Source organism: Setaria viridis, chromosome 6 (genome assembly GCF_005286985.2).
Source record: "Setaria viridis chromosome 6, Setaria_viridis_v4.0, whole genome shotgun sequence".
NCBI classification, from domain to species: domain Eukaryota; kingdom Viridiplantae; phylum Streptophyta; class Magnoliopsida; order Poales; family Poaceae; genus Setaria; species Setaria viridis.
This window is the reverse complement of record NC_048268.2, coordinates 158,568-181,190: the sequence shown is the minus strand read 5'-3', so window position 1 is coordinate 181,190 and position 22,623 is coordinate 158,568. Positions and strand designations below refer to the sequence as shown.

Sequence of the window (22,623 nt, the reverse complement as noted above, 5' to 3'; positions counted from 1 at the left end):
TTATGGTGCAACTCATTGTATCAACCAAATATTCCAGATGTCCAAACATGGAATCGAATTAGAAAAACAAAAGTGGTCTGGAACTTATGCAGAAACTGAAGGTTACCACAGAAACTATTGTATTCAAACGGGGGATTTCCTAGCACATAACCTCATTCGATTGCATGTTTGGACATAACCTGTGGTCTGGATCTTATGCAGATGACTGTAGGGCCAGTAGGGAATATAGGATAGGAGCAGTAGTCCTCGTGAGGCCACAATATCGACTACCCCTGTTTATCATGTGGGCGGCGCGACGCGGGACCGAGGGTCTGTTTGGATGCAATGCGCTAAAGTTTAGCACCTGTCATATAGGAGGTTTGGATACTAATTAGGAGTATTAAATATAGATTAATTATAAAACTAATTGCATAGATGGAGTCTAATTCGCGAGATGAATCTATTAAGCCTAATTAGTCCATGATTTGACAACGTGGTGCTACAGTTTCCATTTGCTAATGATGAATTAATTAGGCTTAATAGATTCGTCTCGCGAATTAGACTCCATCTGTGCAATTAGTTTTATAATTAGCTCATGTTTAGTCCTTATAATTAGCATCCGAACATCTGATGTGACACTGCTAAAGTTTAGCACGTAGTGTCCAAACACCCCTGAAACAAATTGGTGGTTCAGTGTAGGCATATTTGTTAGTCGTGGGTCTTTATCCTACGCTTTTGGTCAGAGCATCTCCGAGAGTGTCTAATAATAAATAAAATATCAAAAATTTGATTTTGGAATCTTGCCAAAAACTATTGGAGGAAAAAAATACCCTTCTAACCAACCGTTCCAAAAAAATTAGTCCGATGTAATTGGGGAGCCCAACATGACAAACCCCCCCCTCCCCCTCCATGAACAGTAACTGGGGACTTTTTTCATCTCCACCATTTTTTCCATGAGCACTGTTTTTTCATCTTCATTCCAAAATTAGTTATTAGAAGTATTTTATTGGGCACTTTTGGAGATGATCAGCAACACGATCACTATTATCCAAAACTAGAATGCACACTACGTCTAAGTCGTCATGCGGGAGTGAGTCCCCTCCCAAAATAATAAGACAGGATGTGAATTAAAGATATTAATATCTAGAATATGTGTTTCCTAATCAAGTTGCTGCGTGCTAGTAGGACTCTTTTTATAGAAGGTGCTGAGTATATTTTTCATTAAGAAGAAGAGAGTTTGTTTACAAGAAGAAAAAAGAAGCGTACAGTCCGAAAGAAGCAAAACGAACAACAAGAACAAGCACACTCAACTCCTGATCCCTAACAGCCCGGCTAACCCTACAAAGCCCGCCGAAGCCCAAAGCCTTGCCTCATCCAGAATGGCGGGAGCTAACACCACCGGCTGTAGAGTGGATCGGTCATGCACCCGACAGTTCCGTTCCCGCCACAACGACCAAGCGACTAACCAAACCAGGGTATCAAACCCTTTCCGACGTGGTTTAGGCACCCTCTTCTGAGATTGTAGCCACCATGAAGCGACCGCACCTTCCTCTTGGGGCACTAATGTTTGGACGTTCACATAACGAAGAGTGTGAAATCACGTTTCCCGACTATGTACACAACCGGTGAGCAAATAATCTATAGTTTCCATCTCTTGTGCACACAGAGCACAATCGTCTCTGTCACGGAGCCCATGGCGACGGAGACGATTAGAAGTCCAACAATGACCATGTAGAATGAGCTATCTGAAGAACTTGCATTTACCTGGGGCCTGAACCTTCCAAAGTTGTTGCGCCGCGAGAAGATGCGACCTGCCCAGGAAAAGTGCTTTATAAGCAGAAGCGGAAGAAAACTCCCCAGATGGTGACCACTTCCATACGAACTTGTCTGGTGACCGGTTTAAAGTCCAACCCTGAAGCAAATCCCATATCCTCAGGTATTGTAGAATGACCTGTACCGTGAGAGCATATGAGATGTCGCTAATCCAACGTTGATCGGTCAGCCCCTCACACACCGTGCGCTTATTCCTTATGCATGGTGGTACGGCTGCCCAAAGGTTTGGCGCCAGAGATTGGATACAACAACCGTTGTTCCAACGGTCTGACCAGAACAAGGCTCAATCGCCGTTACCCACCACGCCCGTGACAGTGGCATCGAAGAAGGCTTTAGATAGCCGGCAAGTTGGGAGTCGATAGCCTCTCCACGCCCTCGTATCATCCATTCGCGCAAGCCACATCCAGCGCATTATAAGCGCCAAACCCATCAACTGTAAGTTCAGGATGCCAAGACCTCCATAGACAGTAGGGCAGAAGGCGTTAACCTAGGTGACCGCATATTTCCCACCAGAAACGACCTCAGTACCGCACCACAAGAATCCCCTGATCAAGGTTTCAATATTCTTAACGACCCAAGAGGAAATAGCTGTGGCCATAGAAATGTGCACCGGGATCGCACACAGTGTATACTTCACTAGAGTCAGATGCCCGCTCTTATTAAGCAGCCTCCCTTTCCAAGCGGGTAGGTGCTTAGCGACCTTATCGACCAGCGGTTGTAGTGAGGACTTAGGCAACTTGCGAATCGATAGCGGAACGCCCAAGTATGTACAAGGGAATTTCGAGGTTTGGCACCGCAATGTTTCCTTGGCCAGGTTAATATGTTCGTCAGAGCAGATGATGGGGAACATTTGACTTTTCGAGTAGTTAGTAGATAAGCAGGTAGCCTTTCCAAAGCAGGTCAAGATCTCCCTGACGACTACGAGGTCTTGTTCTGCCGGTGTGAGAAACAAAACCACATCATCCGCATAGAGTGAAGTCCTATGTCTGATGTTAGTGCCTAGCATGTCGAGAAGACCCCTTTCCTCCGCTAAGTTGACCATGGTATTGAAGCATTCCATCACAAGTAAAAAGAGCATCGGGGAAGGGGTCCGCCTGCCTCAGCCCGCGACCATGGAAAATCCTCCTCCCAAGGACACCATTGAGAAGAACCTTGGTGCTCGCCATGGAAAGCAACGTGGAGATCCGGTTAGTCCAAATTCTTGGGCATCCTAGTTCCAAAAGGAAGACCCAAGAGACCGAGTGAAAAGCCTTTGCCAGATCAATCTTAAACATTATCCTGGGCATCTTTTTTGAAGCTAAAGTCTTCACCGTACCCTGGACATACCAGAAGTTATCTTGAATTTGATGACCTTTGATAAAAGCACTTTGGTTAGGTGATATTAAGCGACCTAAATTCATAGCAAAACAATTAGCCCGAACTTTGGGGAAGATTTTGCCGAAGCTTGGATGAGACTTATGGGACGGTAGTCACCCAGGGAGGATGGGTCATTTTTCTTTGGCAGCAATGTTAGTAGTGCGTCATTCAAGAGGTAGAAGCTTCGGTAGTCCATTGATGAGAGGGCGTCAAAAGCCCTGATAATGTCCCCCTTGATGATCGGCCAAGCCATAGTATACTTGAACATCGGCCAAGCCATAGTATAGAAGCGACTAGTAAATCTGTCCGGGCCGGGAGCCTTATCCGGAGGTATTTCTCTAATGACATCCCATATTTCAACTTCTGTGAACGGGCTACCTAAGTTAGAAAGATCTAGTCGGGGGAGGCCAAGGGTCCTGAAGTTGAGAACGCATGTCCTATCATAAGAGGAGCCCAGAATCCCCTCAAAGTAGTTGAAGATTGCCTCCGCCTTCTCTTCCTCCCTGTAAGAATGACCCCATCCACCTCCAGCGAAGTAATATTGTTTTTCCGTCGATGATGATTCGCATGGAGATGAAAGAACTTGGTATTAACGTCGCCATCATGTAGCCACCGCATGGAGGATCATTGGCGAGCGACGGTGCATTCTAGGGAGATGAGCCCAAGAAATCTAAGCTTGATTAAGTGGCGAAGAGCTTTCTCAACCGGGGATAACGACCTAAGGCCTTGAGCTACTTCAAGGCAGAAAATAACCTCCTTAGCAACCTGAATCTGAGTGCGAATACTGCCGACCTTTATGGAGCTCCATAGCTTCAACTCCTTCGACATTATGATTGTTGAGTGGCGATTAGGTTGGAGACATCACCTCCTAGAGGCACTTCTTGATTCCCCGATATCGACATCTTGATACTCCAAGCGGTTAAGCTTTAATCCGGAGACCAAAACTCTGATACCAATTAAAAGGATATAGGATGTCGACTACAGGGGGGTGAATAGTCGAACCTGAAAATTTTTACACTTTCGAACAAGCTTATCAGCAACTTCCGGAAATTTTCGGAGAAATCTTCGGATTTTTCTGGACTTTGACAGAAATCAACTACACCGCAAGATAAACTTGCTGAAAAGTAAATCGATGAATATAGGCTGTTCAACAGGTTATTCTAAGCCTTTGACACAAGATAGCACAGCTCTAAACTTGCTAGAAAAGTAGGTCGAGCACAAACCCTAGAAATATATTCTATGCTTGAATATGAACGAAATTAAGAACAACAAGCACAAGAGACACAAAGATTTGTTTCTCAGAGTTCAGCTTCACACCTTGAAGCCTACGTCTCCATTGAGGACCCACGAAGGGTGAGCTTTTCACTCCTAAGCCACTTTCCTCGCTCTAGCGACCACAAAAATCGAGGTAGAGTCACTTACTCAATCGTCGAGGTAATACAAACTTCCCGAGGCAGCCACAAAACTTGGATGCTCAACCGGGCAACGCCTAACCGGCTAGGAGCTTAAAGTTCCAAGAGTAACAAACGCAGAACGCCGGCTCTTTGAAGAACAAAGGTGCTCAAGAGATGGAGTTTCAGCTCACTAGCAGACTCCCTTGCTCTCTCAAGAATCCCTCCTTAAATCCCCCACCAAATCTTTACCTAAGGCCAAGAGGGGAGTAAAGAGAGGAGTGAATGCTTTCGAAGCTTTCAGGACAGTGAGGAGGCAAGAGAGACTGAATCGGAGGGGTTGAGGGGGTATTTATACCCTTTCATCCCGAAACTAGCTGTTGGTGGTTAAGTTCTAGAACTTTCTTCAGAAACTTCCAGAACCTTCGGAATTTTCCGAAAAACTTTCTAGGAAAATCCGGACCTCCGGAAACTCTAAGCCTCCGGAATATTCTGAAAAATTTTGGAACTCTCATGTTAGCACCACTAAGTATCCTCATGTGATGTGTAGGTGCAAAGGGTGTCTCTCATAGGTTTGTTAGGTCATCTTGAGCACCTTTTTCCAACGTAAAGACCAGTATCCCTCTTAATAGTGTGGCATTCCTATACTCAAATTCAAACCGAAAATAAATTTAGACTTGAGAATATGTCGTTTATCATTTCATTTCCTTTTGAGGGGTCCATCACAAGTGCTTCATGACCAATAATCCTTTTAAACCTACTAATGCACTTGAAACTTTGTTAGACACTTAATTTTGAGTCATTAAATCACCCTCGTTTGGAAGCCCAGTTCCCCGCGGGGAAACCGGCCATTTCCGCGCGCCGGAAGCCTATGCGAATTATTTCCACACAGTGTCGGGCTTGCGCGTTTGGCAGCCTGCTTTGCGGCGGACTCCAGCCCAGCCGAGCCTAATTGCCCCGCGGAAAGACGCCCGACCTACAAACATCAGGTGGCCTTCCCTGTCTCCCCGTTCCTCGTCTCCTCCACCCGCGAGAGACGCGAGCGAGTAGCACCGCCCACCGCCATTGCCGACCGCCGCCGTCTCCCATGTGCTCTCTCCAAGAATCCAGGTCCAGATGTACCTCCTGCATCCCTTCTCCCTAATCCCCATCTTTGAATCCTCTTATTCCTCTTCTCACGTTCATTTACTTTCTTGCTAGGGTTCTACTCCAGCAACGACTCGATTTCTATGGCGACAGACTCCGCTGCCACCTCCGCCTCCCCATCAACCATTAGGTGATTCATAGCTTAGTCATCAAAAAATTGTCCAACTGTTGATTTGCTCCTTTTCTGCTCACGCTCTTATCTATAATATATTTCTTTTGGCTCAAAGTTGAAGATATCTGTCTTCTTGAGTTATGTGGAAGATTCATGACTGTTGAGTGCAGCATATTGTAGGTTTTTACCTGATATGTGCAGATGAACTTTAGAATGTTGAGATATGTATTGTAAATTACTTGAGTGACCTTTACAAAACCATGTGCATTTTGCGAAAACCACAAAGGAACTACTGATTTGAGAATTTATTTTGCAAAGCATATTTTAGGCTGTGGCCAGTTGGCTCAGGATGTAATGTTTGCACTAATCTTTAATTTATGTGCAAAAAGGTCATAGCTTACAACAGCTATGTTACTGCACAAGCTTTCTTAGATATTTTCTTCATTGACAACAATCCATATTCCAGAGTGTTGTGCCAACTTCTGGCACATATCTTTTGGATGCATGCATGATTGAGTTGATTTTCGTGATCTAAACCCTGAAAGTGTAGCTCTGTTGTCCAAAATTTGTAGCTTGCAATGTAAATAGAGATACTTCAGATGGTCTGTAAAATATTTGTTTATTGTTTAGGTCATAGCTTATAGAGATACTTCAGATCAGATGGTCTGTCCAAAATTTGTAGCTTGCAATGTATGATATTCTATTAATTTGACCGCACAGAATTCTGATGATTTGTGGAATTGGAGATTGGATTGATTATAGCCATATTGTGGTTAGAAAAAAAATGAGCACTTTATCTTTTATTTGGGAAGTACTGACATGTGATGCTGGATGCTATTTAGGGCCTGTTTGGATACACACTCATAATCTTTAGGACTTCACTTTTAGTCCACTTTTAGGACTTGTGCATCCAAACATATGTCATAAAAGTGCATTCATAATATTTAGGAGTGCTCTTTTCATTAGGAGGACCAAACCATCATAATGGGTCATTTTTCTCCTAAAAGTGGTCCCCAACCCATCATTTACCCCTCTTGCCCCTCCCCTTCTCTCTCCACGGCGCTAGAAACGGAGCAGGGGTGGAGTAATTAAGGGTACAAAAGTCATTTCCCCTCTAACATCCTAAAGATTATGATTCCATCCAAATAGCCCACTCATAAATTTTAGGACTACCAATTTCTAGCTCCTAAACTTTATGAAACTTTATGAGTGTCCTAAAGTTTATGAGGGTGTATCCAAACAGGCCCTTACTATGTCAAGTTGGCTCGTATGCTGTCAGCTAGCTGAATTCTATTAATTGAAAACCCTGTTCGTGCATCACCCTGAAGTATGCAGTCCTGTTTGATTCCATCATCTTTTTTGTCCTTTCTGATAATTCATGATTTATGAGGTTGTAGCCTTGTATGAAATCTTTTAGGAACCTATTTTTCTAGAGACCTAGGCTATATGGTGAAATTCAAGCTGAAAGTTGTTGACTAGCTGTTGTTGTTGATTTATTGTTCTATTTGATGGGTTACTATATTGGTTTGTTAGCCTAATCTTATTGTTCTATTTGATGGGTTACTATACACTAGATAATGGGATCTTGGGAGGAGCAAGTTAGACAGTTCCTGTTGGAGGAGGAGGAAGAGGATGATGAGCTATTTTTTTACTTGTTCCTGCCATAATTCCATACCTACAAGAAGAGAAAATGCCTATGCACACATCTTCTCTTCCTGGTGCCAAAAAGGTTAAGGAAATCCTTGAAGGGCACCCAAGTTGGTGTAAAGTTGAGTTCCAAATGTAGCCTGAAATATTTAAAGTCACAGCGAACTTTACTCCGTGACACATGAGGTGTTCCTGTTGAGGAGCAGCTTGGGATGTTCATGTTTATGCTCTCACACAATGCTAGCAACCAAAGGCTACAGAAAGCTTTTCAACACAACGGTGAGACAATCCATAGGAAAATAACAGAAGTTTTCAAAATAATTCCTGCCTTAACTCATCGATTTGTGAGATTTCCAAGTTCATTCCAAACTCATATCAAAATTGCGACAGATCCTCGTTTTATACCTTTCTTTTAGGTGTGCATAATCCTTTCCCCAATCTTTTCTTTCCTTGCGTGCCAAGTCCTTATCTTTTTTCCTTCCGCGCAGAATTGCATTGGTGCAATCGATGGCACTCACATACCAATCACCATCGCAGAAGACAAGGTCCCTCTCTACAGAAATAGGAAAGGAACCCTATGACATAATGTTATGTTAGCCTACAACTTCGACCTTAACTTCACATTCATTTCATGTGGATGGGAAGGGTCAGCATCAGATGCAGGAATCCTTAGATCTGCTGTTAGCAAAGAATTTATTATGCCAGAGGGGAAGTTCTATCTTGTAGATGGTGGGTACGCAAATACATCATCCTTTATTGCCCCATATCGAGGAGTTCGGTACCATCTCAGTGAGTTTAGAAGGCGTCGTTCGTCTTAAAGTGGTTATGCAAACTACAAAGAACTGTTTAACCATCGCCATGCATTGCTTCGCAACCATATAGAGAGGGACATTGGTGTTCTAAAGAAGAGGTTCCCGATTCTGAAAGTAGGCACTTTCCATCCCATAGAAAATCAATTCAAGATTGCAGCTGCAGTAGTTGCATTTCACAATATAATTAGAGGGTAAAATGGTCAAGAGGGGTGGCAGAGTATATCCCAACAGATCAATATGTTAATGTGCCGGAGGGGGGCAACACTATCCAAGTAAGGCGGAGTCAAACGATGGCAGTAGTCTAAAAGATCAGATTGCACACCAAATGTGGGTTGCTTATAATAATAATATTTAGTCTAGTTTGATTCCTCTAGTTTGTGTATGTTTTGCTTATGTAATTTTTGGAACTTTCTACTACAAACATTATTGTAATAAGTGCATTTTTTAATGCAATTGTTATCTTTGTACTTGAATTTCTTTTTTGAGGCACCTTGATCTTGCTTATGTTTCTTTGTACTTCATCTTAACATGTTTTGAGAAATGCAGCCATGGTAGGCTAAGCTGATAGGACTGCTTGGAACTCCGCTTATGAGAAACATTTTGTTAAAATATTACCTGACTATAAAGATAACCCCAAATATAAAGGTCAGAATGGTTGGGTATCAGAGGGTTGTAGGATTATCACCAGCAAGTTCAATGAGAAGTTTCCCGTAGCTCATTTTACAAAGAAGTAGGTACATGAAAAGGAGAAGATGCTCAAAGCTAATTACAAAGCACTAAGAGATGCTAAAAGAGACAGTGGTAATGGTTGGAATGAATCTTTGTGTACGATACTAACGGAACCACAAGTATGGGAGAAGCTAATTGCAGTAGGCCATTTGGACTCTATAAAATATACTAAGAAGTAGCTAAGTTTTTGTTGTTAACTAATTATCCTTTTCTGTTACATTCAATAGAATCACCCAAGAGTAGCAAAGTTTCGCAAAAAGCCATTTCCCCTCTTTTACCAATTGGTAGCACTAATGAAGTCCCCTCACTTGCATAGCTTAATTTATTGCTTTCAGTATCAAATAATTTTGTGGTTCTAATATGAGTTCCAATTGTCTCTTGAAAATAGGAAGTGTTGCTATAGGAAATCTAAACTTCACATCAACCATGCAAGTGGATCCACCTTGTGCTCCTACACCTCCTCCTCCTCCTGTTGCTCCTACTGTTCCTCCTCCTGCACCTCTTGTTGAAAGAAGTAACTCTGAACAAAGCAGCAGTCACTTGGGTGCGAATCCATTTGCTTTGAGTTTCGATGGCCAAGAGACTTCTAATGCACATAATGAACGCAATGAAGCTCAAGATTCAAGACAGGAAGAAGGTGGAAGTGGGAGAAAGCGTAAGAAAAGTCACATCAGCTCCGCTCTTGAGGGATATGTGGAGTACAAAAAGAGCCAAACCAACAAAACTTTGCAAGCTCTTGAAGAAAGGAAAAGGTGTGAGGAAGAATTTTCAGTTGAGAAGTGTGTCAATCAAGTGGATGCTATGGTTGAATTAACCAATGAGGAGAAGTCATTTGCTTTGGATGTCTCTGAGTCCGAGACACGTAGGAAGATATTCATTACAACCAAGAATCTTAATGTTCGATTAATGTGGCTATAGCGAAAAATCAAGTATGTCTCTTTGAATATGCTCAGTGTATGGTTCATGAAAAACTTTACTTGTCTCATCATGTCTAACCATGTAAAATTTTACTTTGTGTGAACCTTCTGCTGCTGACATGGCTAAATTATTTCACTTTTTTTTTAATTGCAGAGCCCTGGTGGGAAGCACTACATGATCCGAGAGTCAGTTGCCAAGATCCTAAAGGTACTTATCTCTATAGAAATGGCAAATTAGATGCTACCTAGCAAAGCTGATTAGTGAGATCTGCGATGCATTGGTACTTTAAATCTTTTATTTCTTCTAGTGCATTTTCCATCCATATGTGTGCTAGTAACGAATTGAAGTGTACTTTTACAGTTTTATTACTCTGTCTGAGTGTCAAGTGAATCACTGTTTGGAATGTCTGAATGCTGAAAAATGGTATCTGTTCAGGTAATTTGGACGTCCACCCGAAACACCTATCATATATAGTTGTATAATTCTGACTCAACTGCTGAAATGGCTTCGCGTCGTGCAATTTACATTAGTAAGCAGATGTCAAGTCAAAGTATGCAAGTGATTGCCGATGATTTAAATGATACTGCTAATAACTGCTAGTCAAAGTATGCAAGTTTTTACCATGAGACATTTGACATTGCTAATCATTGTCGTAACTGAATGCTATCTTGTTGAGCTCAAGGAGCTGAAGAATCACTTCTCTATATGGAAGAAAGACTACAAATCTGTGTCAAGGAGGAGCTCAGGAAGCTGAAGAATCACTTCCATATGTTTGAATGCTTTGTTTCTACCATGTGTTGTAGTCGTAACTGTGCAACACAATGTGCTATAGTCTGGGTTAAGCAGGGAAGACAAATATTGTATGGTCTCTAGTTGTTGTTAGATAAGCATGAAGTTTCTCGTAGTGTTTGTCAATTTTCACAAGGCAGAAAGATCTTGCAAACCAGCCCTTAAGGGTCGAGATACTCTTCAATCTGCAAGAAAATGGGATAAAAGTGGAGGGGGATGGCGTGGCATCCGATCTGGCACGAGCTTTCTGTTGTTGCCGTGCGATGCAGATCGGGCGGCTGCTGGGGAGTCTTCTCCGATGATGAAATGACCTGAGCACGGCACGAGGAAGGGGGAAGGGAAGCGGGGCCCACACTGCAGTCGCACAACAGCAGAGCAAGCCGCATCCGCACGCACCGCACACCGCAGGGGAGGAGGAGGAGGAGGAGACGCGAGGCGAGGAGGAAGAAGAGGCAGCCGCCGCCGCCGCCACATCCCCATCCTCATCCAAGCGATTCCTAGCAGCAGCTACTACAAAGCGGAGGAGGAAGCGGAAGCGGCTGGGATCGCACGCAATCCGCCCGCCGATTCCATCGCCAGCCACCCGCGCCCGACTACCGCCGCCGCCCCTTTCCCTACCCTAGGGTCGCGGGTGCCTGGGTTTCCCACCCGCGAGGCTTCCCACCCTAGGGCGGGGCCGCCGCCCCCGCCGCTCTCTGCTGCTAGGGTTAGGTTAGGGCCCGACGCTGGGGGGAGGGGCATCCTCCCCCGCCGCCAATGCCTCCCGGCGGTAGGCGCGGCGCCAAGCAGGGTCGCAAGTGGACCAGGGAACCGCAGCTCGGCGACCTCGTCCTCGCCAAGATCAAGGGATACCCGGCCTGGCCAGCCAAGGTACTCTCTCTCCATTGCTGCTGCCGCCGCTCATACTGCTGGGCTAGGGTTTCCTTTCCACCTCACCCCTTGACGCGGGATCAACTAACGCTCTGCATTCCTGTCTCCGCAGATCAGCAGGCCTGAGGAGTGGGGCCAAACGCCAACGCCGCGCAAGTTCTTCGTCTACTTCTACGGCACCAGAGAGATGTAAGTTCTTTGCCTGGCGACCTCCTCTACCTTACCGTTGTTTCCCGCTATTGCAATTGCCATTCTTGCAACACATCAATTCATTCCTTATTGGTTCACGTGCCCAACACGCATGCTTGGTATACAAATCACCTAAAACTTTCACTCTAAGGATGTTACTTATTACTCTTTTAATAACCTGTATGAATGTAGGGGCTTTTCTACTTCTATTTATATTTACGACTGCATGTTAAACACGTCACAAACCTCGATTCCATGTTAGCTGTTGGGTAGAATGGAGATTAAAAGGTCTTTCGCCATGCAATGAATCACGTTGAGCGTCCTGTTCTTCAGTGTCATTTAGCTCGGACAACTAGACGGTTCAGGTCACGACAAGGGAGTAGATGTTTATGCCTGCAATTTATTGTCCACTTGTCAAACTTACAGTTTTCGTGCACCTCCCAATTTTTTTGTGGCTGAGTTACATGGGGGCGCTAGTTATGTTTATTCGATGCAAAGGCTTCATGGTCCACATGATGCGCAAAATGAGGCCAGGAAAATAGGCATATAGTTGCTAGCTAACCTTAGTTACCAGTTGCATTTAACACCACCAACGACAAATTTCTGACCAGCAGCATCAGCTAACCTTAGTTATCAGTTGTTTCCCGCTATTGTAACTGCCATTCTTGCAACTCATCAATTCATTCCTTATTGGTTCACGTGCCTAACACGCTTGCTTAGTATATGAATCGCCTAAAACTTTCACTCGGATGGTTACTTATTACTTGTTTAATAACTAAGCCTGGTCGTCCAACCTGTATGAATGTAGGGGCTTTTCTACTTCTATTTATATTTATGACTGTATGTTTAACACGTCACAAACCTGGATTCCGCGTTTGCTGTTGGGAACTGATGGGGAGATGGATATTAAAAGGTCTTCTGCCGTGCAATGAATCACGTTGAGCACGCTATTCTTCAGTGTCGTTTAGCTCAGACAACTAGACGGTTCAGATGACGACAAGAGAGTACATGTTTATGCATGTTGCCTGCAATTTTTCATGCACTTGTCAAATTTACAGTTTTCGTGCACCTCCCAATTTTTCTGTTGCTGAGCTGCATGGGGGTCCTTGAATAGCTAGTTATGTACTTTGCAGTTCTAGGGAGAACAGAATCCTTCACCCTTTCTCTTTTGGCAAAGCGGCTTTTATACATCAACATCTTAAAGAAAAATGTAAATTTAGACAGGTGGAATTGGAGTTTCAATTCTAATCAACCACCTTTCACATCTACTTTGTCTGACTAGTTCGCTTAGATGGTTGTTATGGGCTAACCCAGCAAGTGGGCCAGCTAGCCAGGGAGGAGGCACATGCACAATAACCCATGCGGCAGCAGATCAGATTAATTAGGATAATTAGATTAAGTTTTTGGATTAGATTAGGCATTGTTAGACTATATATGTGTATCCACATTATAGTCAATGAATGAAGAAGAATTAATCCCAAGTCCCCCAATAGTCTAGTCTCCTTCCAAGCTGACTCCACCCGGCTATCTTCCTGGTGGTGTTTACCCTTAATGAACTAACAATTGTTAGATTTTTTTTGTGCGTATGTGCCAAATCGACCCATTAGTTTAAAGAGTAAAAACTCGTGCAATATATAGGTATAAACTGTGGATGTTAGGTTGCTTGCTGCTGTTTGCATGGCCAATCACGAGGCTTGATTTTCTTTATTAGGTTGGAGATGAAAGAATTTATTGCTAGAAATTGCTTCCTGAAATACCTCACTTTGTTGCTTTATGCCTCATATTTTGCTTACTGAGTCCATAAAATGCTCGGGACCCTCTTAAGGCCTGTAGTATCCAAAATAAACAAACCAATAATGGTTTTTATTTCTTTGTAGCTTGATCCTGTTTAAGCTTGTTCGTGCAGCTGTTTTCCATGTTATACTATATAGATATATTCTGATAATGCTGATACTGATAGAGTTATTACTTAATTTTGATTAATGCAATAGGTTGCTTTAATTCGTAAAACGATTGCTGAATAAAGCATTTGTTTTTACTTGCTACGATAAACACTTGATTTGGTGTGTTTCCTTCCTATGATCACTTGGTTGCTAATGAACAAATATCATCCTGCAGTGCTTTTGTACCTCTGGCAGATCTTCAAGAATTTACGGAGAAGGCAAAGGATGATCTGTTAGATCGAGCTCCGAGTATTAAAGTGCAAAAAAAATATGTCCGAGCTTATAATGAAGCTGTGGAGCAGATCTGCAAGGCCTATAATGAGCTGCCAAAATCATCTGAAGCTGCAAGTGGAGCATTACCTGATCAGAGTGAAAAGACTACAGAGCACCTTGTGAGGTCACCTGATGATGGTGAGAATCTAGGATTGGGACGAATGGAAGCTGATAGCCCTACTGATGACTCAATTGCTTCAGGGCAAGGGTCAGGGGCTGAGGACGTGAAAGATGGTGGTCATGAAATAGGGGGTCATTCTTTATCAGTTTCTCAAAAGAAAACATCTTTACTACAGGATCCCGAGCATCCCAAGACAAAAAAGCCTGTTGCATCTAAGTCTGCACTTGACATGTACAGAGAACAGGAGCATTCACCAACTTCTGTGCGTGCAGACAGGGATGAAGAGGTAAAAAATGAAAAAGAGAGCTGTCCGCCAGAAGGATTTGTTTTGGACCCTAACTTGGAGGTAGTTTGTGCCCTTGAAGTGCCAAAGAAATCTAAAGCGAACAAGCTGTTGAGGAATGCTGAAAGGAAGGAAAAGCGTGCTGATATTGGTAGTTCTACTGGAAGGACTGCTCCTGAGGCTGCATCTGACGTATTAAACATGGGTGCTGACAAAGAGAGCAGAGAATTTAAAAAGTCCAAAATCATGACAAAACAATCACTTGCTACTGGTTCAGAGAAAAGGGACCATAATGAAATTGTGCACGGCAAGCCTGATAAGCAGTTGAGTAGAAAATCATCTGCTGGATTTTCTTCCAATAAGAAGTCTCTTCCTGGTAGCGGGCAGCGCACCACGGACTGTATTACTGATACTCGTCCAGCAAAAAAGCCAAGACTTATGGACAGAGGTGGTGAAACAGATAAGACAGTTGCCCAAAGTGACACAAAGTTAAGCATTGATTGTGAAAAGCATAATGCTATGAAATATGAGAGGTCTACCACTGTAGAAACAGGTAAAAATACGGTTCCTAAGACTGGTATCAGTGATGGTAGGGCACGAAGATCAGGGAGTGTCTTATCACCCGTATCAAGGCTTCATTCCGAGGTCGTGGAACCAACATCTGGTTCTGCAACTCAGTCAACTGTTGCTGATTCTGCTAAAAAGGGTTCAATCATGAAGGAGGATGCCTCACGTGTTGATAGGCAATCGGCCAAACCCAAGAGAAGGGCTTGTCGCTTTGATGATGAGGAGGATGAAGGACAGAGAACACCACTTCATAGAACTTCTGCCAAATCTATCTCTACACATATAGTCCCTGCTGACAAGGCAGGTACTCGGGGAAAAATTTCATCTCATGCTGGCAATGCTTCTATAAAAAAATCGGGCCCGGCAAGAGAAGAGAAATCTAAAAGTGTTGGAATGTCACCTGTGAGGCATGAGCTAGTTTGTTCTTCACCGAGTCAGGATAAAATGCATGCCAGACACCAGGCAATTGGAAGAAGATCAATCACAGGCTCAGTTGATACTTCTGCTGGCATGGGTAACAAAACAAACCTGGTTGATCGCAAATCCTCTGGTCAAGTAAAAATGCCGACATCCTCTGAGGTGAAGAAAATTCATAGTTCTTCTAAACAATTGCACCTAACATCTGGGAACTCCCATTCTCGAAACTATCCTGCCTCAGAAAAAAACTCGCTGCCCAAATCAGAAGACACGAAGGCTAAATCTAAGCCTGGGGCACAGGCTGTTGAGCATAAGGTGAGCACCACTGTCACTGTGTCAGCTGAACGGGGTGCGAAGCGGGATCACTTAAAAGAGGAAAGGTATACTGCTTTGAATTTTGAATTGACCAAGTTTCTTACTGATACTCATCTATTTGCATTCCAACAGTTTTAGATGTGCACTTTGTTGATAGTTTGTGGTTTTCTCTTTTGCAGGTCCATTTCTGTTGATAAAGCAGCTTCTTCTGAACCTAACTCCGACTCTGTCAAGTCAATGAAACATCTTATTGCAGCTGCTCAAGCAAGGAGGAACCTTATGGCATCTGCTCATGGAAAGTTTGATGGGTCTTTGACTGATAATGCTGGTATGACCTCCACACAATATGGTTTGCCGGGACTAAGCCCTAGTCCTGTTTTTCGCATTCCATCCCCATCCAGAATTGCTTTTCCCGAGAGTCCTGGTGAACGTATTGTTCTGAAAAGCCCAACGGAGCTTGACCATGAGCATGGAAAGAGTCCCAAATCTAGGCAGGTCAGCGGTTCACCTAGCATTGGTACTGATGCAGCGATTGCTCGTGATGCTTTGGAAGGAATGATAGAGACACTATCGAGGACAAAGGAGAGTATAGGCCGTGCAACACGCCATGCAATTGAGTGCTCTAAATATGGCATTGCTGGAGAGGTTCTCTCTCTCTCTCTCTCTCACACACACACACACACACACACACACGCGCGCGCGCGCGCGCGTGCGCGCACGCACACATGCTTACGAACTTACATGCCATCTGCATTACTGTTACATCGTTACTGTCCTTACTATTTCTTATCCAGATTGTCGAGCTTCTCGTACAGAAGTTGGAGAGAGAGCCTAATTTGCATCGCAGAATTGACCTCCTTTTTCTTGTGGATTCTATAACCCAGTGTTCGCATTCTCAGAGAGGTAATTTTTTTTAGGTATTACATTTAATCCTGTTCTCAGAGCTATCTGATGCCCCAAAATTTGTCCCTATCATCTGAATTCTGAAATGTTCAGGTGTTGCCGGGGCTTCATATGTTCCCACTGTTCAAGCTGCATTGCCTCGTCTTTTGGGTGCTGCTGCTCCACCTGGAGCTGGTGCTCGCGAAAACCGGCGCCAGTGCCTTAAAGTATTGACGTTACTACTGATTCTGTTCGTTTTTCCTTAACAGTAGGTCATTTTTTTTTTCTCACCTGGCTTTGTAGGTTCTAAGATTGTGGCTTGAGAGAAAGATTATGCCTGAAGACATACTCCGAAAATACATGGGCGATATTGAGGTGCCAAATGATAATACTAGCACTAGTTTTATGTTGAAGCGACCATCCCGCGCTGAACGCTCTGTAGATGATCCTATTAGGGAGATGGATGACATGCTTGTTGATGAGTATGGAAGGTATCACATAACATGATATACCATTTACTAGTTCTATACCTCATTCGACTATTTTTATTTTTCTAGCTTGAGATGTAAGTTCTGGTGGATTCATCAACTGAATATTTTAAATTTATAACGAGTTTGATTATAAGATTAGTATATGACGACCGGATAAACAACTTAAAAGTTGATGTTTATCCATATTGTTTGATTATATTTTAGGTTTCCTTGGTTAGTATGTGCTGGATAGTAATAATCGTGTTGGGGCCATATTTTGACATGAAGTAGATTTTCTGTATCTTTTTAGTTTAAGAAGTCAACAAGCACATCAGTGCTATTACCTTCCCAACGTATGCATGGCTTTATTTGTTCATCACAGAGTGTAGTTGTTATGTATAGTGTTGTGGAACCTAGAATGTGCTATGGTAATATCACATGCTTTGACCACATAAAAGACACTAATACGATTTTCAAAATATGCTTTTTGAATAAATGAACTCCCGTATTGGAAGTTTTCTGCTTTCCTGATTATCTTTTGATTTTTTCTTTCCTTATGAAGCACAGCAGAGTTCCCCAATTTTTTCTATTTTTTCAAGTCATCATTGACGCTTTCTTGTTTATTCTGTTCTCAGCAATGCAACTTTTGAGCTTTCTGGAATTTTGTCATCAAAAGTCTTTGAAGATGATGAAGACTTACCTCGAAATAATGGGTCATCGCCATTTATTTCGCAGCCTGTTGAAAGTGATGGCATTCAAGAAGCTGAAGATACTGTTGCTCCAGCATCTGTTGAGGAACAGATTAGACCAGAGAATGTAACTGCTGATGCTGCTATGGAAGGTGCCTTGGAATTACTGGGCAGCAAGCAGCAGACTGATGGAGCTATCCTTGTTGAACATGACTGTAGTCAAGAGCCGGGTTCAGAGCTTGAATTGATTGATCAGAATGAGCCCCCCCCTCTACCTGATGTCCCTCCACCGCTTCCATCAGATTCACCACCTCCTCCACCTCCTTTGCCTCCTTCACCACCTCCTGATACACCACCGCCGCCACCACCACTTCCACTTTCGCCAGCTTCGCCACCTCCGCCACCTCCCCCACTGCCTTCTGGACCACCTCCTCAGCCTGCTCCACCACCTCTGCCAACCCAGGCCCCACCTCTTCCTTCTATTCCGCCGCCTGTTCCGTCATCTCCATCATCATTGGGTTATCGGCCTCCAGCTCCAGAGTACTTCAGGACACCCAATGTAATTATTTTACTTACTTGCATATCATGATGTGTTCTTGATTAGTTAATAAACAAGACTTGTGCTGCAGGGTAACCAGTTGACCCAGATGACAGGAAATACATCAATTCAAGGTATTGGAAATACAGCGAACTTCGTTCCTGGTGGACCAGTCAATGGACAAGCTGCGGTTAATTTTGTACCTTCAATGCCAGCAGAGTATGGAAACAACAACGTGTTTATGGCACCACAAACTTCTAGTGGTAATTACCAGTTTCGGCCTACTGGTGTACCTTTTCAGCAAGGGAATTTCAGTGCCTTTCCGTCTACGCAAACGCCACCAGTACATTCCCACCCTCGAATTGCACACATGAATCCCATGGGCCAACAAGCTGTACCACCTCCGTGCAATCCTTATGTTGTGCAGTCCTTTCCAAACAGTCAGAGCCATTATCCATCTGAAGAACGTTGGCGGATGGCATCTGGTAACTTCAGTCCAGATGACCAGCATAATAATTGGCTAGCAGGTGGCAGAGCATTATCTTGCTCAGAAGGGTCATTTGTGCAGGATGGTATGTTCTTCCATAAGCTGTATAAGTGTTATTTTGCACCAGCTTTTAGACTGATACTAATAGTAAAATCTCATGTAGGATATTCAAGGTCGAACATTGACAGATCTTCAATGAATCCTATGAATCATCAACATACTGTTCGAAACCATTTGCCATCTGGAGCACCACTACCAGGTCTTTGGTTTCTAAAGAGTTTATGGTTGCAATCTATATGGGCTGTGTTTTCATATGAATTTTCTTAAATTTGTATAAGATCCTCTGACAATCAGGCTCCTTGAACTCCAATGTCTAGGAGCTTGTCAGATATTCTTATGCAATTTTAGGGAAAGGAACAGCTCTGTTGGATGGCATGTATATGCTTCCTTATGTTTTTAAAAGCTTTTTTCTATTTTTCTTTTCACAGGTCATGTTGTTCCTCAGATGCTACCAGCCAGGTCTGATATTCACACACTTAACTGCTGGAGACCTTCTTGATAAAGTTGTAAACTGAACTTGCTTGAGGTACATTTTTCTCCTTTGCTCTTTGCTGCCTTTGTATTTTGCCTGAGTTATCTTTCCTTTGGGTTTGTCTTAGATCCTCTCATCTATCTATTCACTCATGATCTGAACTTTTCTCAAAACTGTTTGATGCTTATGCAGGTTTTGACATGGGAAGTTTGGGGCACTAGAGGCAATTTAAATTGAGTGCAACAAGTGGTGGTTTTGTTAGTCTGTTCTGTGATGAAGATGCACTTGCGTGGGGTGTAAAGATGAGATCTGCCATAGTATTTGGAAAGGACATTTTACAATGTAACTAGTCTTGACAACAGCATCCAGCAGACTAATCTCGCTTAGTGTAAGCTCATGTTTCACATGACACAAATGTTTTCAGTATCTTAAACGTTGCTTCCAGTATGGATCAGGATTGCAAACTGTTTTTGTTGTATCTTGCTCAGACGCATTAGTTATAACCAGAGGTTCTGGTAGTAAATATTTGGAACTTATATCTATATATATCATGTTGTTTTGTTGTGGTGTCTGGTTTTTTTCTGCAGCTCATTTTTCTGGGACTGTTTTGCTCACTTTGCAACACTGTTCCTAAGTTCAATTAGATAAGCACATTTAACTATAATGAAAGCCCCAACCACCTTTTCTTTTTAGTAACTGCAGTATGTTTGCTGTTTAGATTTAGACTGGAATTGTGCTCGGAATCAATTATAGGGTAGCAGATACATTAGGTCCTCATAGGCATGCATAGTTTTGTATGAAATTAATTTTAGTATGTTTGGGATTTAAGAGTTAGTGTGTTTGTTTTTCCAAAGACTGATGTGAGTTCTATATTGATACACACTTTTCGCAGTGATACATATAGGAACACGAATTCCTGTCATTTTCCAAAAATTAATTTTCTCGATTCCATTAAGTAAATTAGAATAGTAATCGCATGGTGGCAAGGTTGCGTAAAGTTTGTTTAGATGTATATGCGGAGATATTGTGTGTTTTTGCAATCAAATAATAAATATCATAAGGAGATATACCTCATTATGATGAATTTATTGTAGGATTGTTGAAAATAATGCTACAGGTTTTACCAACCTATATGCCTGCAAAGTAGGTTTTAACTTTTAGATCATGAACACATGAGGATGGAAAGTTCAACATGTGTATTTTGGTTTTCTAAGTGAGTCATAACTGTGGGACATTGACCTCTCTAACCAACCACAAAAATGAACAAAAAAAAGAGTTTATTTAGAAACTATTTTGTGTCATCCTATTCTAGTGACTTTTGTCCTATCCCAAATTTGTTTTAAGCACACGACTGTTATTTGGGTTCATGTCTCCTGTTGATTAGAAATTCTGAATGCTCATTAGTATCACTATAATGTTGTACAACATTGCTCATCTCCATTCCAAAGAAGAAAATATCGTGTTTTATTTTTGTCTAATTGCGCATGTCAGCTCTGAGAAGAATATCTGACAATCTCTAGGAGCATTTTCTCTGTATATTATTGATTTGATAGATTATCTTCTTAGGAGAATGTGGGATGTCAAAATTGTCATTATTCATGTTTGCTGCATTGGCCAAGCTCATTTATTTCTCTTTGCTTTATTGGCTGCTCTAGCCACTGGTTCCAAGGTTACAGCTATTGAGCAATAAATAGTTCCAGTTTTATATCAAGATGGCTGCAATTGCATGCATTTCTTTTACAGAGGCACGATTTTCTTGCTTTTGCTTATGGTAACTGCTTTGCTACGTAGATTCCCTCCCTTTTCCCTTGCGGGTGCCATTGGATGTTTTACTTGCATTGATCTGTGTGTTTTCATGTATGATCTTATGCTGTCTGAAGGTACTCGTTTGACTAAATGTTTTGTTGCTGTGACAGGTCTGAAGAATGTTACTCAAATGAAGACAAGTTTTGATTTGTTAATGAGGATATTGGTGACTTGGATGGAGTTGAGGGGAGCTTCCATAGGCAGCTAAATGCTTTGGTTTGAAGAGGTAAAATGTAGAATTGTAGAAAAAGATATGTACAGTTGCTAACACAATGTGTTGTATTCCCTTGGCGCAAGCTGGGGATGGCTAATGGGGTTTCTGAAACCTTTCTGGATAATTGCAAGAAAGCTTACAGGTGGGTTAGTCAGGCATGCAGTGCGGCGCAATGATGCTCTTTGGTTATCCAAAGCCACATTTTGAAGAGAAAGCAATGCGATGAGCAGCTTGTTGTGATGTTGCTCATGTATGTATATGTGCGATCTGTAATTGGGTCAGGGTGATGATGTGGTTTTGCATTGCACCAACGGTTCATTTGGTGAGCATGGAGGTCAATGAGTGCAAGGTTGTGGCCTGGCGGGCAAAGGGCCGCTTTTTGGTGGTGTTTTGGCAAGATGGCTGGTGCTGCTGAGGTTGTGAATGGTAGGCGGGTAGGTTGGGTGCCAGATGATACTGCTGGTTTGGTGTTGAATAGTGGTTTGTATGTGGTTGATGGCACGCCTGCTACTAGTTATTAGAAGATGGCATATCGCCGACATTGCATTACATATTTGCAACCCATGCCAGGCTTAATTCACAAGTAAATGTTCTCCTTGTTGGTACTAGTTGCCATTAGTTGTGTGCATGGTAGGACTGGATGGATGGTTGCTGAGATGGTGCCCTGAACCTTGCTTTTGCATATTTGGTTGGCTCATCCCAGTCCAGGTGACACCCAGGCGCGGGGCGCGTGTTTCATGCGGGTGCCGTCTGATTGCCTATCTCTCGTAGCTGCATGTCGTTGTCAGGTGCTTGCATGTATATTGTTGCTTGGTTTGCTTCTGAATGGAATGGGATTTGGCTTTTGCTTGGATGGTTTGTTTTTATTGCTATGTGCACGCACGAGAAAGGCACTTGTCAACATGCATGCTGTACTGAAATGGATTGGAGGTTCTGTGGTAGGTTGGTTGGAGATCAATCTGAGCTTTGTTGATAAGGACTCCTGGGTGAGGTTAGGATAGCCTATGGTTTTTCAGTAGTTGGTGCATTAGGAATTTGGACTAACAACTAGTCAGAGTTGTAAAGTTACATAAATCGGCCTGACATTGGCCGTGAAGAAATTGATAATATGTTGCAAGAGATTGGTAAAAGACTTTCTCAAATCATATCAGCGCCTACTAAAAATGAAGGGAACCTGAACCATGCTCTCCAAGTACCTCCTCCATGGAATGCTTTAAGAAAATGGAATGTGGTTGGTGATACGCGATTTCTTTGCTTTTCTTTTCTTGGGAAAGGTAGGAGTGTTGCTGAAAACAAACAAGGGAGGTTAGCTTGG

General features: G+C 42.8%; 1 protein-coding gene and 1 pseudogene across 1 annotated transcript; both read left to right on the top strand.

The window, feature by feature from the left end:
• Positions 1-2,924: 2,924 nt before the first annotated feature.
• LOC140223087 (uncharacterized) lies at positions 2,925-8,631 on the top strand (annotated as a pseudogene).
• Positions 8,632-11,046: 2,415 nt separating this feature from the next.
• LOC117860495 (ENHANCER OF AG-4 protein 2) lies at positions 11,047-21,916 on the top strand. The gene is made up of 13 exons (XM_034743804.2): positions 11,047-11,582; positions 11,695-11,771; positions 13,890-15,755; positions 15,870-16,335; positions 16,485-16,593; positions 16,687-16,799; positions 16,876-17,063; positions 17,678-18,290; positions 18,361-18,841; positions 18,920-19,015; positions 19,245-19,342; positions 19,481-19,676; positions 21,205-21,916. The coding sequence occupies exons 1-11, from the start codon at positions 11,469-11,471 to the stop codon at positions 19,313-19,315; spliced, it is 4,194 nt and encodes a 1,397-aa protein (XP_034599695.1). The 5' UTR covers positions 11,047-11,468; the 3' UTR covers positions 19,316-19,342; positions 19,481-19,676; positions 21,205-21,916.
• Positions 21,917-22,623: the final 707 nt, after the last annotated feature.